The sequence below is a fragment of the Wasmannia auropunctata genome, unplaced genomic scaffold, assembly GCF_000956235.1.
Source record: "Wasmannia auropunctata unplaced genomic scaffold, wasmannia.A_1.0 LD336095.1, whole genome shotgun sequence".
Classification (NCBI taxonomy): Eukaryota; Metazoa; Arthropoda; class Insecta; order Hymenoptera; family Formicidae; genus Wasmannia; species Wasmannia auropunctata.
Window position 1 is genome coordinate 1,383,544 of NW_012026795.1, and position 17,323 is coordinate 1,400,866.

At 43.8% G+C, this 17,323-nt stretch overlaps 3 protein-coding genes across 3 annotated transcripts; 1 reads left to right on the forward strand and 2 right to left on the reverse strand.

Moving 5' to 3' along the window:
• Window positions 1-514: 514 nt before the first annotated feature.
• On the reverse strand, window positions 515-6,270 carry LOC105462660 (plasminogen activator inhibitor 1 RNA-binding protein-like). The gene is made up of 6 exons (XM_011709416.1): window positions 5,817-6,270; window positions 4,568-4,721; window positions 3,529-3,738; window positions 2,985-3,056; window positions 2,389-2,881; window positions 515-2,262 (listed from the first exon to the last, which is right to left on the reverse strand). Exons 1-6 carry the CDS (start codon window positions 6,139-6,141, stop codon window positions 2,179-2,181), a joined length of 1,338 nt encoding a protein of 445 aa, XP_011707718.1. The 5' UTR covers window positions 6,142-6,270; the 3' UTR covers window positions 515-2,178.
• Window positions 6,271-7,843: 1,573 nt separating this feature from the next.
• LOC105462661 (zinc finger and BTB domain-containing protein 24-like) lies at window positions 7,844-11,316 on the forward strand. The gene is made up of 2 exons (XM_011709417.1): window positions 7,844-8,234; window positions 9,278-11,316. The coding sequence occupies exons 1-2, from the start codon at window positions 7,844-7,846 to the stop codon at window positions 10,699-10,701; spliced, it is 1,815 nt and encodes a 604-aa protein (XP_011707719.1). The 3' UTR covers window positions 10,702-11,316.
• A 24-nt stretch (window positions 11,317-11,340) lies between these two features.
• LOC105462662 lies at window positions 11,341-17,281 on the reverse strand. Its single transcript, XM_011709418.1, has 7 exons — window positions 16,952-17,281; window positions 14,667-16,856; window positions 14,415-14,574; window positions 14,168-14,328; window positions 13,869-14,082; window positions 12,624-13,499; window positions 11,341-12,539 (listed from the first exon to the last, which is right to left on the reverse strand). The coding sequence occupies exons 1-7, from the start codon at window positions 17,033-17,035 to the stop codon at window positions 11,629-11,631; spliced, it is 4,596 nt and encodes a 1,531-aa protein (XP_011707720.1). The 5' UTR covers window positions 17,036-17,281; the 3' UTR covers window positions 11,341-11,628.
• Window positions 17,282-17,323: the final 42 nt, after the last annotated feature.

Below are 17,323 nucleotides of genomic sequence, written 5' to 3' on the forward strand. Positions count from 1 at the left end.
CCTTCCAAATTGGTATGTCCTTCGTGAAATACGCGATTTTTCTGGAGTACCGTGTATATATATCTATCTGTATACCTGGCTGGAGAGATGTGCGTATCCATCGCGCCTGCACATATGGCGAACGAAGCTGAACGAAGCGCTCTCCCGCGGCAAAGCGACGTAGCTCGACGCGTTTCTGGCGAAAGATGTCTACGCTTCTGTTCGATCGATCACATCTGACAATTTACTCATTCATATATTCGAAATTGATCTAATATGAAATTTAAAACGATCATATGCGCAACTTGTAAAAGATAAAAATTAAACAGTCTCATTTAGTCAATTGTGCGACGTGAAGTTAGCTCCAGTTAGCTCCGTGCGATTGAAATGGCGTTTATCGGAGGCCAAGGCGGCAATTCAAAAAAAAAAAAAAAAAAGGAATGATTTTAAAGCAGAGGTGACGTGAAAAATATGATTAATCGTGCAAGGAACGATCATTATTGTTAATTGCAGAGAAACTACAATAAAATTGTTACATTTACAACTTTATTAGCATAACACGTCTCAATGAATTAATTTTTTTTCCTCAGATTCGGATCCTTTTTTCCCTTCCGCGACATTTAAAATAGTATACTTTTTGTACTTACGCTTTTTTTTTCTCTGTACAGATGTGCACAAACAAGAGAAAGAACCTGCTTTAGAATAATCTTAGCTGACTGATGAAGTTAATCGAAGTTCATAGTGTCCGATCATCGTCACAATTTATTATTGTAAATGTTATTTACACATATATCTAAAGCTGCAAACAGCTTCGTAACGTTATTTTTTTTGTTTCCGTCATCTTTTTTTCTTTCCGTCTTCTTCTATGATGGACATGAGGTGAATGTTTTGGCTGCGATAATTTCTTTAATTGTATAACAAATATAGTAAATAACTAATATTAGTTCGTAATTAAGAATATGAGAACGCATAAGTGTAACATACTAATATGAGTAGACTCATTCGTTCTGTCTTTCCCCCCCTCGGCGTATCACGTTTCTCACTTCTTTTTCGATTTATAATAGAATACATATATGTATACATATCCATGTGTTTATATATAATATATATTACCTAAAACTGTGTCAATGTGTGTTCAAGATATTAAATGTTAACTTCGCACAAGATCGACTACATCTTCAAAAGGGAAGTCTCTTTCTCTCTATGTATACATATACATATACATACATACATACATACATACATATATATATGTATATATGTCAAACTTAGCACGTTCTAAGTAAGATGATTTATTTAGGATGCATTTTCTTAAATAGAAATCTACCCTCCCTGTTAAAAGTTTTCTTACATCTTACGCATGGCAAGTGATCAGACCCGCCTGTGTGTGTACGTGTGTAAGTGTGTGTGTTTTACAAGGAAGGATTCTTCTTTTCCAAATCGTATAAAACTTATAAAACAGAAAGTGCGTTTAAAATTTACGCCTAAAAAGAGATATTTTACATGTTCGCGCGTGTATCGATGCTACATCCAGCCTCCTTTAGGCCTTTAACGCGACATCGAGATCAAGAATCGATACCGCAGCCCACGTTCCGCTACTTTTGTGTACAGCAAAAATTTCCCCTTCTTTCGGTAATTGTCTTCGATTCGGATTTAAGCAGATTGAAACTGTAACTTGAAGTATATACTCCATAACGTTCTACGCTTGCTGGTCCGCTTAAACTCTCTTTCTTTCTCTCACTTTCTTTCTTTCTTTCTCACAATCTCTTCTTTATATTTTCTTCCTGTCATCTTTATGGATTCGAAATTATTAACAAGAGACTATATGCTTCACTCTCCACAGATCGTTTGTCCGCTGGCCAGTGTCTCGGACTAGTTGCAGACAAATGGCTTCTCACAAGTACAAAAAAAAGGATCGTTATCTATTTTTCGTCTTCATACATCATGCAGCTTTTCATGTGTACGATTATGCCAATGCGTAATGTGTGACGTTCAAGTCACGAGAGGAATTTTTAGATAATATTACGTATCTCATTTTCTGTAACGGTGTACTGTATTATGCATTAATAATGTTATCACTAACGCAAGATTCTCGATAGTAATATTTTTTTTTTTTTTAGTTAGTGTAGCTTTATCTGTAAATGTACTGATGGTGACGGTAATGGTGGGATGTTATATAGTCAACAGATGAGAAGCTACCTATCCCAAGGAAGGAAAGTCATTCTCGTCGTCTACCTTCGGAGCGTTTTGACGACTTCGCGGCGACCTCTGCTCGTTCTGTGACTGCAAAAAGCACATATTATTTTTAGGCTCTCTCTCTCTCTCTCTCTCTCTCTCCCTTTTTAAGTGCTTTATAATTAAAAAAAAAAATTTAGAAAATTTAAAATATGTACGCAATGCGAGACTTACGCGTGTCTCACCGTCCCTGGGAGCACCACCACGATTCCCAAATCCACGTCCGTTCATGCGATCGCCACGACCGCGTCCGCCTCGCCCGCGACCGCCGGAACCGCGTCGTGAGTCACTGAACTGGATCTCGATGCCTAACACACGTTTTTGCCTGCCGACGCGCTGAGGATACTCCGCGGCCGCGTCGTAATCTTCTTCCTCTTCCTCCTCCTCCTCGTTGCCTTCCTTCTTCTTCTCAAGAGCGTACATCTTCTTCCAACGCGACAGATCCTCTCCTTCGCCGGCCTTTCGCAAGTTGTATTGAGGCTTCGCTCTATTATTCCGCAGGGCCTTCCATTCGTCCAGAGTAAGCTCGCGCGTCTCTTCCTCAGCCGGTTTCTCCTCAACAGTCGCATCCGTAGTAGTCTCTCCATTCTTAACTTCGGTCGGCGCTTGAGGATCGGAGTCCGGCTTATCGTTGGCCCAATCCTGACTATCCTGATTCAGGCTCTCTCTAAAAAGAAAAGATAGACAGGAATAAAGATTAAGATGAGATATTTTGTTTTTATTCAAAAGCAGCTGTTGTAGGAAGACTTGAACTACCTTGAATTACTTACTCTATTTCGTCATTATGAGTACCCCAGTTATGGCTGCCAGCACCATCTTTTTTATCCACTGGTTTAATTCCACTGTTAATAGACAAATGTGGAATGGGCTTTAAAATTATAGTGCACCGATCAAGCTACGTAGCATTACGCTGTTACATAATTAACAATGCGTGCCTCATTACAAATGCTTCTGTCGAGAAATCATTCCTGCTTATTTACATGATTATGGTTACAATTGAACGTGAAAAGAAAAATATTCGACAAGCTATTTGGTAAGCATTCACCGTCGTGTGTAACACACAAAAAAAAAAGTATAACACAACTAGAAAGAAATAATGAGATTAAGCGTAAGAATACAAAAATATACAAGAAAGCAGAGTGGGAGTGAATAATAACAGAACTGCATTTGTCGGTGCTCTGAAAAGAATTCGATTGAACGTAACAACCTTGAGACAAGTAGTGCGCACACCGAGGCAAGCATTATTATATATAGATATTCGAGTGTAATGTCTCTTTTGTGTACGTGTGCTTGCGCGCGTTTTCATATACTTACGTTTTATCAGAACCGGATTGGCGATCGAACTCGCGTTTGCCGCGATTGTCGAAGCCGCCGCGTCCACGGGGGCCACCACGTCCGCGGCCCATGCCGCGCATACCACCGCGGCCACGGCGCTCGCCATACTCGCCGCGTTGAGTATCGCTCGAGTTTCGGAACTCGCGCGTATCGCGGCTCTCGCGGCCCTCGCGGCCCTCGCGGCCTTCGCTGAAAAAACGAAACGAGACGTGCCGTTTGTTACGAGAGAGTGCGAGAAAGAAAAAACAAGAAACATTTCAAGAAATGCAGAAATCTCAGGAGAATTGTGCATATCAATGGATCTACATCTTCCACATTTCTATTCGCCCCTGTTCGCACATAAAGCTAGTTCTACATCAGTCCCATCGCACCGTCGCAAACGTTGCGATCCAGTTGTGATCCCATCAGCGTCAAGCTAGCCTAACGTTGATTGGATCTCTACTTTGCGACGCTGCGATGCAACTAACGTAGAATCAGCTTAATGTAAAATTTACTCGGTCATTTAATCGAAACACACTGCTAATGTGTTGTGTCATGTTTATGCATCCAACATTCCACGTACACACGGACGCATGTATACGTATATGTTTTAAAACTACTTAAAAGACACTTTTAAAGACCTCAACTCGAGACGCCGAATAACTTAGTGATAAAGCAGTTGTTTGGTAATATGAAGACCCGAGTTTGATTCCCCGGTCTGTGGCGTCGCGCATAAGACAATAAAAGAAAATTTTGAGTGGACAATACGAATTTACAGTCAAGTAGAAACAAAAAACAAATCGAAGGAGACTGGGAGAAGTATGAATTGTATCCACAGCGAGTAGAAAATAAAATATATATACTTTCCAACTGCAGCTTTATCACATTAAAGAGAAAAATACTTTGATTTTCATTGAAATATCTTACGTTGTTTACACGAATGAAATGTTATTAAAACGTGATAAATTTAAAACGACCAAAGTACAATGTAACATTGTAGATGATCTTAATATCTTAAGTATCTCATCTTGAAACTAACCTAGGAGGTCCTCGCCTGAACTCTCCTTGCCCTCGCAGCGTCCTTTCTCCGTCTTCTCGGTTGCGCCTGTTATTGCGCTCCTCCCTGGACTCTCCGGAGAATTTTACGTTGCGGTCTCCTCCGCTCGTTCTTGGTTGAGCAGGTTTCTTATCGGCTGAGAACATTAAGACAAAAAGCGTGTAAATGTAGAGAGCTTATTTCTCGTAAACAAGCATTTGTTCTTAATGAAGAAAAATTGTTTAGCACATTACTTCGAGCGTACGCTTCTGACACTTTCGATTAAACAAACGTATTCAAATTTAACCGTTGAAATTAAATAAAATTACAAGCATCACTCTAAAGTATTGAAACAACAGCACTATTTCAAGATAAAGAAAAAAGAGAAACACACTATTGTTACCTTGAAAGAAAAATGACCGGAAAATTAACAATTCGTCAATAAGAGCCGCGCAATCGTTCAGTTACATGAGAAAACTTCAGAAAAAGGTCCTTTCGCATTCCGTATTCTTCTACGATTATTTCCTCGAGAGATGCGCGTTTTAAGATTCAAGCGATCGACGCGCGAGCATGCCGACAATGGACAAAGGCTTTCCACGGCGATACACCGTCATTACCGTTGTTTGTGTCTACACCGTGTTATTCATAAATTCGATATCACATGCAAAAAGATATCGCGTTCGAAGAAGCAGAAGCCGGATCTCGCGATATACACCTGCGATCATACGATCCCATCGTAGATAGATAAAAACTCCGAGGGAGGAGATATCCGCGTACGGCAGATATCGCCGTACGAGACGAGCATTACCCGGCGTGTTCGCGCACGAGTTCGGGCTTGAATTGCGATATCGGGGGGGAGGAGGAGGAGGGGGAGGGAGGGAGAGAGGGAGGGAAAGGGGTCTCCCCGCGCGCGGGTCATATAAGACCGTCGCGGAATTCGGGCACGCGCGAGCCTATTTTTAAGGCGCGCAAATCATTTTTAGAAAATTTCGCTACCCGACGCGCGCGCGGTCAATCTCTCCACGCGGAAGGGACACGGCGTTGGCGCTAGCGGCCAAGCACCCGCCGAATCCCGCCGTGGGGTCGGTCGGCCGATCGATCGGGGCAGACGGGCGACGGGGAATGCTCCTGCTCTCGCGGAGTAAGCATCGGCGGGCCGGATCGGCGAGCACATGGGGGCCGACGGCCATAACGCGCGCACGAGGCCGGAGGCGCCGCACGGCCCGCACACGGGCCAGGGGGGGGTGCTAACCTTGATCCTTTTTAGCTTCCTGCGCCTTCGACGGCGGCTGCTGGGCGTCCTTGATCACGCGGCTCTTCTGCGTCTTGTTGTTGGCGGCCTTCTGGCCGTCCTGCGGCTGCTGCTGCTGCTGCTGCTTCTCCTGCTTCTCCTGCTTCTCCTGCTGTTGATGCTGCTGCTGCTGCTGCTTGGTCTTGTTCTCCTTCTCCGAGATCCTCTCCTTCTTCTTGGCTTCCTTCTCCTGCTCGCGCACCTTTAGCACCTCCAGTGGGTCCTCGCTCTCGTCGAGCGCCAGCAGGAACTTGTTCGTGACCGTAACTGTGTACTCGTTTTCCATCTTGGCTCGGTATCCTCACGGCGTCGAGGATCTTGCGAAGGTTTCACGGCTACTCTTGAGCCCCTGTGTAACGGAGTCATTCACTATCCAATATGGCCGAGTCGGAGAGCCCGAGTCCACCACGAGGTCTATCCCGCTACGGCGCCGTGCAGAACGGACGAGGGGCGTGGAGGAGGGGGGCGGAGGGGGAGGTGGAACGGAGCGAGGGGAGGGCGGCGAGGTACCGCGGAGTTGCCGTGCGGCGAGCGCGCTGCACCTCCCCCACCAGAATTATCTGCAATTCGCTCGGGGTATCGCTCGCGGTCGCGGGCGACGTGAAAAATTACGCCGTGAATTTTCGCGCGGCCCGATACGCCGGGACACGGTGGCGCGGTGCACGAGAAGACTCTCAATTGTTCGTAACTCGTGCGCCCCCGGGCCGGAAAGTCGCGCGATTTCCATGAGAGTCGCGTCAACCGCGACCGCCGGCGACGAACGGCCGCCGTCGCTGTTGTTAGCTGTGTATCTCCGAGAGGGAATTGCACGCGCATCTCTCTTGGGCTCCTCTTGGGCTCCGCCGTCTCGTCGAACATTCGAGCGGACGCGACGATCGCCGCCAGCAGGATTCGGCGCAGCGTTGTGCGTTGACACGCGCCGTCGTTTCGACGCGTTCGGTTTTTCGTACTGCGGCGTACAGTGGTAGCAGTGGTCGCCTCGACCAATCGCCGCCGGCCGATCGGACTTGTCCAAACGGCGCCGGCCAATCAACGCTCGCCGGAAATCTCGGAGCGCTTGGACGCCGCCGCGCGTCGTGGAATAGGCGGGTTTACAAACGCGCGCCCGGACTCCGCGACCTTTAACTATTATATCTAGCTGTCAAATCATTAATCTGAATCTGAATCTTTTTTCCGCAAAACACCCGATCGTATTTCATGAATGATAACTTTGTTCCGCTCGCGTTTGTACACACGGGGCCATGAATGCCTTAACACTTGAAGTTGCACGTATCGAGCGTGTTCCAATCAGAAACGCGTCTTCAGAGCGCGTTCCAATGAGAAACGCGTTCTTATTTCATCGTGTAACTTCAAGTGTTAAGGCATTCATGGCCCCGTGTGTACGCTCGTTCGCGAAAGCGGAACGCGTAAGAGCTGCCGTCAGGTGTCTGAATTAACCTGCATCCGCGTAGTACCTGTGACCGCGGTGAAAGACAGGGACGAACGTATGACCACGAGACTTGAAATAAATCGGCATCGCTCCGTATCGACGCGATGGATTTATCCTCTCCACGTTCGACGTTTCCACGTGCGCGACTTGAATAGTGCAAATCCGCGCTTGGGCCTTGAATGCCTTGACGGTCACTTCGGTGGCGGTTGCGCGCGCACGGCGTCAGCCATTTTGAGTGTACCCGCGCGTACACTCGTGTGTGCGTATTTTGGCGGTTTACCAGTTGCACGCGGCACGCGTACCACGCGCGCAGCGGCGGCAGAGAGGTCGCGCGTGTCAGCGAGTCAGCCAGTCAGCGGTTTACGTTCGCCTGCGATCGCGTTATCGGTGTGTAACGACAACGGACGCGGTTTTGTTGAGTGGAGGTTGCTCCGATCTTGTGAGAGAAAAGAACGGGAGCGAACAGGGGGTGAGCGTGTGTCGAACGGACGGGTGAGGAAAGGGAGCCGTCGGCCGCTGAGGGTGGCGGGCGACGACGACGGCGACGACGACGACGACGATGGAGCTCCACACGCCGAAGCGGGAGTCGCGCCCGTCAGCGGAGTCGCTCGACCGCAGCCCGTCGATGTGCGAGGACAAGACGCTCTATCCGTGGAACTGGGGTGAGGAGGCGCGCAACGTGCATCTAAGCCCGGGCAGCTCGTGCTCCTCGCCGGAATACCGGGAGCAGCATGTCGCGGGCCTGGACGCGGGCGGCGGTAGCGCGGGCGGCAGATCGGTCGCCGGCAACGGCAACTCCGAGAGCCACCGGCGCGGCCGGCCGCGCGCCGACGCACTCACGAATCTCATGAAGCAGGGCAGCACCTCGCCGAGCAGCATCAAGTGCTCCTACTGCAACCGGGTGTTCCCGCGCGAGAAGAGCCTGCAGGCGCACCTGCGCACTCACACGGGTAAAGGGGCAAATCGACTTCTGCGTCACCGGCGTCGCGTTCACTCGGCGCGGCTTCATTCAACCTCGCGCGATCCTCGGGGGAGGGGGGGGGAGACGATCGACGAGAGACGATCGCGCGTGTCCGCGTGCGTCTCGCTTGCTGCTGCTGCTGCTGCTGCTACGTTCGCACGCTCGCTCGGCTCTCGCGCGTCCCGCCAATCCCGCCATCATGCCGCGCTTTAAATACTTAAATGGCTCGTCTCGCGTGCCGGCGCAACGCTCCGACGCGTCCCCGACTCTCGGCGGGCGGCCGCCAGTTGCGCGCGAAATTTACGGCATACGGTGACACGTGTAACCGGCGGTGCCGCGCCGAGCTGCGTGGGAATTTTAATCGGTCCGGCTGCGCGAAGAGGGGGATGGTGGGGGGGGGGAGGGGAACAGCGGAAGGAAAGGGTCGATGCGTGTATGTGCACGCGATCTCGTCGGTCCGTTACGGCACGAAGTTGCGCGGTCTTTGTCTGTGGACAACAAAAAAAAAAAGAGGACGCGGCGGCGCTTTTCCGCTTTTGCGACCGAAAGACGGGTTTTTCGAAAATCACAAACATTCTCGATCTGTATCCTTTCTTTCACAACGGAACTGACTGAACTCTGAGTGAAAGCTAATGTTTGACAGATATTTAAATGTCAGATACGTAATGAAAGCGTCTTCTATTGTTTATTATTGTATTGAAGATTGAACTGTGCGTTAGTATGAATGTATTCAAATTTTTGAAAACATTTTGATAACTGGCATTGATATATTGTGAAGTTAATTTATAGTTAATTCAAAAAATTAAAATTTGACATTAAAACATAATGTTGATATGTGTACGTATGTACAAGTCAGATTCCGTTTTGTATTAAATAAATTATGGAATATTAGAAGGATGATACACTTCAAAATTTTTATATGTACATAATATTTCATAATTTGTTTATATAATTAGTCTGATATAATAAGATATTTAATAAGATATTGCTTTGTTAAAATATATTAAAAATTTATATTGATTATGACCGCAGGAGAACGTCCATATCCTTGTGATTATCCTGGATGCACGAAGGCTTTCACCCAGTCGGGACAGCTGAAGACTCATCAACGATTGCACACAGGAGAGAAGCCATTTTTATGCACCGAACCGGGTTGTGAAACGAGATTCACTCATGCCAATAGACATTGCCCCGATCATCCTTACGCCAATCTTACAAGATCAGACGACTTTGTGCTGAAGCCTGTGTCCGACAACACGGAATTACCATACGATGTAACGCGATGGTTGGAGCGCTACAAGATGTCGAGGGAACGAGAGGATCGCACGCCGACCGGGAAGAACGAACGGAAGAAGAAGACGTGGAAGAGCACCGCCGAGAATCACAAGAGGATAAAGTCCAGAAAAGGCCTCATGATGGACATGGCGGGGGAGCAGGAAAATCTCGACCGCAACCAATCGAATCAGCGGCTTCACTGCGGGGAGAATAGTCAGGACAGTCAGGAGGAGAGCCAGGACGAGGATCCGGCTGAGACGTGCTGCGCGATACTGCAAACATCCGAGGACGAGGAGGCGTCGAGCGCCAAGCTGGCGATCACCTCGCTGAGACGACCCTTGGACCGACTGCAACCAAAGAAACGATGGCTACGATACGCCTGCTTGGATCAACAGCTAGACCTGAACGAGGACGTTAGAACGAACAATGTAACGGCCGTATGCAAGATGGACGAGAAACAAATTCTGAGCGGATCCACAGAACCGTCGCAGCTTCACTGGTCCTACGCGACGTACAACTTGGATAATTCTGTCGCCGTAAATAATGCGTCCGTGCCGATTCTGGATAGCAAGCTCGAAACTCCGAATGCGCAACTGCAGCCTTCGTATGCCGCCCCTCAAATGTGTTGCATTATGAATCACAACGAATCTCCAAAAGAAATGGCGAAAGAAAATGTGTACGAGATTGTGCATCCTCTGAATCACCCGCAGTGGGATCCGCTGTACAGTTTGTCGAGTAATCAGGGTATTTTTGAAACGAGTATTAACGAGTCTGCTTTGAAAATTCCAAGTTCCGAATCGGTATGCTCGCATTTCGATTATGCAGAGCAGATTGTTCATACGGAGACAACGACGAATCAGGACACGCTGGCGAGTTCTCGTATCAGCGAAAACGAGACTAGACCGACGGTTCTGATATTGGCCGGTAGTTCCAGTAGCAGCAAAGAAATCGTCTCGAGACCGCCCCTCGCCCCGATCGATCCTGCGACCACGGAAATAATTGGTGTTCAGCGGGAGGACAATCTAAACGTAGCCAAGTTACCGGTACAGGAAGACAATAAAAAATGGCAGGGGGCTTTGGCACTGATGGAACTGGCTACGACGCAAGAAGAGGCGAGGATTTTAGCGAGTCTTAAGCATGTTAGGGACGAATGTAATTCCGCGTCTTCAGAATTATTATAGCCATTTACAGACTGTGATTACAGGTTATTGTAACTTTGTTATTTTTATATGCAAGAAGAAAAGCGAATAAAAGCTGTCCACTCGTGTGTAACACAGTCCATTTATCGGCATAAAAAAAACTGTAAAAGCGGTCTCCTGCTGTGAAACACATCTGTTTTCTTCCTTCGATTATTATTACTCCAACTTTTTACCACTATTGTTCTCACGTGATGAATTGTGTTTGATTTTAATTGACGATTTTCTGAATTTTTTTAACTTCATGTGTTAATTATATTATGTATACCTACAAAACAGAGATAATAACTGTTTTGCTGTTATAATCACTTTTCTTCCGCACACTGCTCAGAAAAAAGCAAATGTGTCTCATAAAGTTAAAGCGAGTCTTATTATCTATTTTTATTGCATAATAATCGTTTTTCACACATTAAATCGATTTAAGAGAGTATTGTAATTAAGTTTGTTTTGTTTTGTTAGCGCAAAACCGTGGAATTGTATAACGTGTGCATGTAAATACATTTACATGTTTTATTTTTTTGCTCCACAGTTTATTGTTATTATACTGTAGTAGAGACTTGTGTGATACTTGTCGTAAGAATAAATACGAGAATGGAAACATAAAATAGTGTCAACAACATTGAATTGATTTTATAAAGTATTTAATTGGAACACAACAAATTCAATGGCTATTTATAAAATATAATAAAAAAGTAAATTAAAATCCCGAATTCAATTTTCATCCATTCGAAATAAAATTTATAGACATGTAAAACCTACAATCTTCTATTAAGTATAATACATTAAGATTTTATTATTTATAAAATTTGACTTTTATTAAAAATAATTATTTCATCACGCTATAGAATACACGCAATATTGTCTTTTGACAATCTACAGAATTTTTCAAGATGCTGACGGTTTTCACGATAGTTATTCTTTCTTAGACCTTCTGAGACTGGATCTTATCGTTCTCGTACTGTCTTCATTATTTATAAGTAATCTGGGAGATTTACTTCGTGCAGTCTTATGTTTATTCGTTAATGGTGTACTCGCCTTTTCTAAGCTTTCCTTCAATCTTCTAGTCTTAAAGAATTTTCTTTCGTTAGGCGTTTCTGGAATCTTCTGATCTGCTAATTTATCAACTTTTTCAGATTTTGTCGGCGTGGAAGAATCGATCTTTTCATTTGTCTTTTCGTTTATTGTCATGTCTTTCAGTAATTCTACGGCCCGATTTATATTCCTGTTGAAATCAGCGACTGTTAACAGTTTCGTATCCCTAACATTTTTTCTCCTTGTGTTTGATTTAATTTTCAGACTTTCTATATTTTCTATCAATTTTTCGACGTTTTCCATCGTGGCAGGTAAATCTGACTTGTCTACTAAATTCATTAAATTCTTCGATATATCTGGAACTAGAGACGTCACTTTAATCATAATATCCCTTGTCGATTTCTCTTGCATACTGTTTTCATTCTCATTCAGACTTTCCGACTTTGTTTCTTTCGAATCTTCTATACTTAAACTAGCTACATCATCCACTAGGTCTTCCTCCAAAATTTTTCTTTTCACTAAATTTGTACGCGACTTGGATTTTTTATTCGTATATGTGACTGATGATGGTCGTGGCGGTGGTGGTGGCGATGCACTATTGTCATCTTCGTCGTCACTCCAAATCAAATTAATTTTAGGTATCTTCAAAACCCTTGGGCTCTTTCTACGTCGAACTGAAAGAGGTTTCGAGGCACGATTCTGAGCGCATGGCGTGACACAAACTTTCGGATCAATCGGGACTTTTGCATGGACACCTATATCAATGTCATGTGGCTGCGGAACCATAAACTCTGCAACAGAGATTATCACATAAATGTAAAGATTTCACTCGAAATTCATCGGAAAAAAATAGGTATATGTTAAAAAGTACATACTTAAACCGTCTGAAGATTCTAATATCGATTGAAATTCATTATCAAGCGTCAATTCCTTAGCCATTATATAGACAGGATGTCCCTCTAATTTGTATTTGTAGCACATATTGACCGCTAAATTGGCAATATCGAATGCATCCTCCTGCCTCGACGTTACGCTCGTCTTCATAAAGTAACTGAAGTCGATCAACAGCATTATGTAATCGGTGATGTAGAAACGTGTTTGCCAAGAGAATCGCTTCACGCCAATTTCGTCTCGAGGCCAGTTCTCGGGCAGAACTGATTTTTCTTCTTCGAATAGTCTTCGCCTTATTTCAAAAGCACCGTGGAAATGATCGAGCGCCGCCAAGGTGTGCTTCTGCAGGGCATACAGCTGCGCTCTGATATAAGTGGTGGCGAATACCAAGTACTGATACGAAACGTTGCCGCACTTGTAGCAATCGCAATTCGTGTGAGACGTGAATTTCGGCAGGTCGAAGACCTTCTTGCCGAGCACTGGGGAAGCGCCGTACTCTGACGCGTCTCTGACAGGGTCTACGAGCTTCGTGGGAGTCACCGCGAGATGAACCTGCGGCGTTTCAACGGGTTTGGACTCCATCGACAGTTGGAAAGTCTCGATGTTCAACATGTGCTCGAGGCCTTGCAGCTTCACCTCGCAATCGTCCAGTTGTAAACGCGACAGATCGATATAACATAGCAACTTCAATAACTCGGCGGTACGCAGCATCGCGTTTATGCTCTGTGCCGACTTCAGGATTCGTACTAAATCCGGGCTAATGCCACGAAAAGATAACATGCTGTTCACCCTAATGGACAAATTGACTGCCATGGTGAATAGTACATCGTAACTGAAAAGATACGACGCTTGATCTGTCCCTGAAAAATTTCGCTTTGTAAATAGTCGAGTAATTTTACATACATACAGGGTGGTTACTAAGTAATGTAAAAGACTTCAAGGAGTGTTTTTCCTCCGATCGTTGAAAGAAAACTTTTGTTCATCAAAATAACCCGAGTGATTTTCGAAATTTTTTAGAAAAGCGAAATTTTTCCTTCAACTTTGACATCTTTGAAATTAAGCTGTTTCGAACACATGCATATCATAGGAAGTTTTCGTCTTGAATTTGTGCGAGGAATCTCCTTAAAATTTTTTACATTACTTAGCATCCACCTTATATGTACAATTTGACGTAATTTTATACTAGCATTATAAAGAATATTAACAATAGTTTAATAAATTATAATTACATGTTTTCGTTAAAAGATGTACATTTAAGGACCTCATTGCAAACAGACTTTCCACAATATATGAACCGTAATCCTCATGTTGCATATTATCTTTATAAAAATGGCTATTACGTATGAGAACGTCTAAACTCAACAGATACAAGGATTTGTTAGCAACAAATGAAATTTTTGAAAAACTCCTAGCTTCGGTAAGTAATTGCTTGGCATCATCGTACTAAAAAAAAAACCAACAGAAAACTTTACATATGTATTACATATTAGTAGACAAAATTTTTTGCGTATTTCAGACTATTTCTTACCTTTCCACATTCAAAATAGAGGTCTGCTAAACTTATCCAAAAGGTAGCAATGGTGTCAATTACATTTTCGTCAGTAGAATTTCTTTGCTCTATGATATGCTTCTTAGCAGTCGTAATCCAATCGTAATTGACTTGTCTCAATGATATACAACGACTAGTAACTGTAACGGAATTCATATTAGCTCATCTCCATAAAACGTAATTATTCTTTTCTTAATTATTATAAAATAAAAATAGCTCAACGTACTATAAATAGTTGCATGATCGTTCATTTCCGATGCTAACTTATACGCCAATGTCCATATTTCAACTTCGCAATCTTCATATCGATATAATCGAGCATATTCACCAGCTGTTATCAGCATGCGAAGTATAAGCTTAGGTTCCCAATTCTTGACCATTTCTTTCTGCGGACAGTGAAATATTTTTATATGCCTAACCGAACTGCAAAGCTTTTAATAATAGCCTAACGAAAAATATATACTTTTTAATAACTTACAAAGTAGCACTTAAATAGCTGTTTCCACTTCTTCAAAGACTTTTGCAGGCACAGCATAAGATTGGTGTCCCTTTTAACGTTTATCATGGTGTAAGCAGGCACTACATTCGGAGACTTGGTCTCGGCTAGCTCGCGCAACTTGGGAGCGCATAAAGCAAATTTTGTATTTTCCATTTCCATGTGAGTTTGCTTGTTCATTATATGCAACTCCTCCACAAACGTAAAAAGGCTTAAGCTAGCTTCCAAGCACAGAACAGCCACGGAATTTGATTTATTTAGTTTTAAATCACATATAGCTTGCTCGTAATATTTCAGAATAGAGCTATCGTATTTGAAACCCAAGAAATAATATCCTAATAATTGCACCACGTGTGCATATTGATTACTCGGCTGTAGCTTTCTAAGATTGTCCAGAACCGCTTCCACGCCATTTGTAAATGTGATCTGTCCTTCCAGCAAATTTCTCGCTTCACGTAAATACAACTCAGGAAGATCGTACTTGGAAGTATCGAGTGAAAATCCCAGTTCGCTCTTCATCTCGTCCTTATCATTCCTCAAGCACTCCAGCACAGTTAAGTTTGCAATTTCTTCGGCGACCTTTTTAATGGTTATCCACATATGAAAAGCTTTTGTGTCCGACTGTTTGCAAGTCAACAAAATATTCAATGCACACGCAGTCATGGCTTTTCTGTACATCTTGTTATTGTAATGCACAACACTTAGTCTGTGCAATGCAAAAGAAATAATCTTCTGAAGATTCTTAGAATCTTCGAGATGTTTAGATTCGACTCCTTCGAGTTGGAAGATGCAGGTACACAAAAAGGAGAATAGACGCACGCTTTCATCATAAATATGCTCACACAGTATGCCTACGTTATAAATTGAACTACAGTAAGCATTCCACGTTTGCACCCAACGTTTACATTCGCTTTCCTTTAGTTCACGAACAATCGACGCGACGTTTTGCTCCAAGATTTTCCTAGCGAGAGTACACACCTCGGCCGGCAAAGTTTTAGCAGGAAATTTACATACCAAACTGATGCCTCTAGATTTCATCACTGTGACATTGTAGAAATCCTTCTTAACTGTGCACAATTTGCCTCCGCACCATTTGCATTTGATAGACACTTGCTTGTTGTAAAACTCATCTGCATTTACATGTATAAATAAATTCAATAGTTTTGGCAAGATGCCAGTATCAAGCAAATGCTGGAACATGTGCTTATCAGTCTCTGCACAATTTTCCCAGTATGTAAACAGGGGCTCGATCACCTCTGCGATGCTGAGTGCATTCAACTTAAGGCATTCAGTATGTCCGTATGTTTGCACAATATCCAAGTTACAATAAATTACATTTTGTATACTTTTGGCACCGTCGCTGACGAGATTCTTTATCGGCACTAAAAGAGCCTTACAGAAATTTTGGAATTGTTGAAAACACTGGTAGCATTCCTCATCCTCTTTCAAAACGGTCTCGAAATAACTAGCTAATTGTTCTAACGTTTTGACTGTACATGCAATGTCAGTTGTATTAATAGTCCTACATATTACGTGACACACAATACGAAGTATATGACAATATATTACATATTTCTCATCTTTGTCCAAATGTAACTGCACTTCTGACAAGTATTCCAGAATATATTTACAAAAATCGTCATAATATTTCTTGTCCTTATCAATCAACGCTATTCTGTCTAAGTTTACGCTTATCGCGGCGATCAAATGTTTCATATAATTTCTATATGCCAGCTGAATCATTTTCATTTCGTGTCTCATGACACTTTTCAGCTGGCTATAATTCTCCATGTTTACGGACTCATTTGTAAGAGTAACATATATGTCATTAACTAAAACACGCCACAGGCTTAACACTTTGGTCAGAAGAATCATGGTATCGTCTTTGGGAATATACAAATTGCCAGGTTCCAAGTAACAACAGATATCAGCCGCATCCTCGTATAGATTAAAAGACATTAAACATTGTACAATTTTAAACAGTGCTTTGACGAAGTTTCTGTCATCAGGTATCTCGATCAACAACGAGCAAAGCAATTTGGCTAATTTAGCAATACCTTTCCCAGTCTCGCAGCTCTGTTCATCACACTTGTCTGCCGTGCGACATAATTCTAGTAGCAGTTTAAATATTTTGCCATTCAATTTACTGTCAGGTCGCATACAGATGCTCATCTGAAAAACATTGACAATGGGACTACTGTGTTTGCAGAGAAAGATATTATTTCGAATGAGAGAGAGAGAGAAAGAGAGTGTGTGTAGCGTAGTACCTGAATATCCTCTGACACATCCTGCAGTTTCTCCGACTGTATTAGTTCCATCCAAGTCCCAATTTTTGCCTGTATCTCGTCCATCTCTCTCGGAAAATGTAAATCGCTCGACGTCACTCAAGTCTTACGTATTATGTATACCTATCGGTCCTTCATGAGGCACACCGGTAATCCCAATCACCGTCGACGTCGACGGCGCGCAACGTCGACGAGAGACCGTTTCGCGTTTCGCCAGATGATTTCAAACCTGTGACGTGCGCAACGTAAACACAGTGTCCTTTTCGCGCGTCTTTATGTTGTTCACAATTTAAAGGACGATGCTTATTGACCGGCAGAACGTGATGTCCGCGTCGCGAGTTTTGATTGGCCGAC

Excerpts from the sequence above, each read along its gene's own strand:
- LOC105462660 (XM_011709416.1), bottom strand. The coding sequence starts at position 6,141 with ATGGAAAACGAGTACACAGTTACGGTCACGAACAAGTTCCTGCTGGCG. Across the intron at positions 4,722-5,816 it reads GGAAGCTAAAAAGGATCAAG|CCGATAAGAAACCTGCTCAA; the intron begins GTTAGCACCCCC and ends TAATGTTCTCAG. Across the intron at positions 2,882-2,984 it reads ACTCATAATGACGAAATAGA|AGAGAGCCTGAATCAGGATA; the intron begins GTAAGTAATTCA and ends TTTTCTTTTTAG.
- LOC105462661 (XM_011709417.1), top strand. The coding sequence starts at position 7,844 with ATGGAGCTCCACACGCCGAAGCGGGAGTCGCGCCCGTCAGCGGAGTCG. Across the intron at positions 8,235-9,277 it reads GCACCTGCGCACTCACACGG|GAGAACGTCCATATCCTTGT; the intron begins GTAAAGGGGCAA and ends TTATGACCGCAG.
- LOC105462662 (XM_011709418.1), bottom strand. The coding sequence starts at position 17,035 with ATGGACGAGATACAGGCAAAAATTGGGACTTGGATGGAACTAATACAG. Across the intron at positions 14,329-14,414 it reads CGATCATGCAACTATTTATA|TTACTAGTCGTTGTATATCA; the intron begins GTACGTTGAGCT and ends ATTCCGTTACAG. Across the intron at positions 13,500-13,868 it reads ACATCTTTTAACGAAAACAT|GGACAGATCAAGCGTCGTAT; the intron begins GTAATTATAATT and ends GAAATTTTTCAG.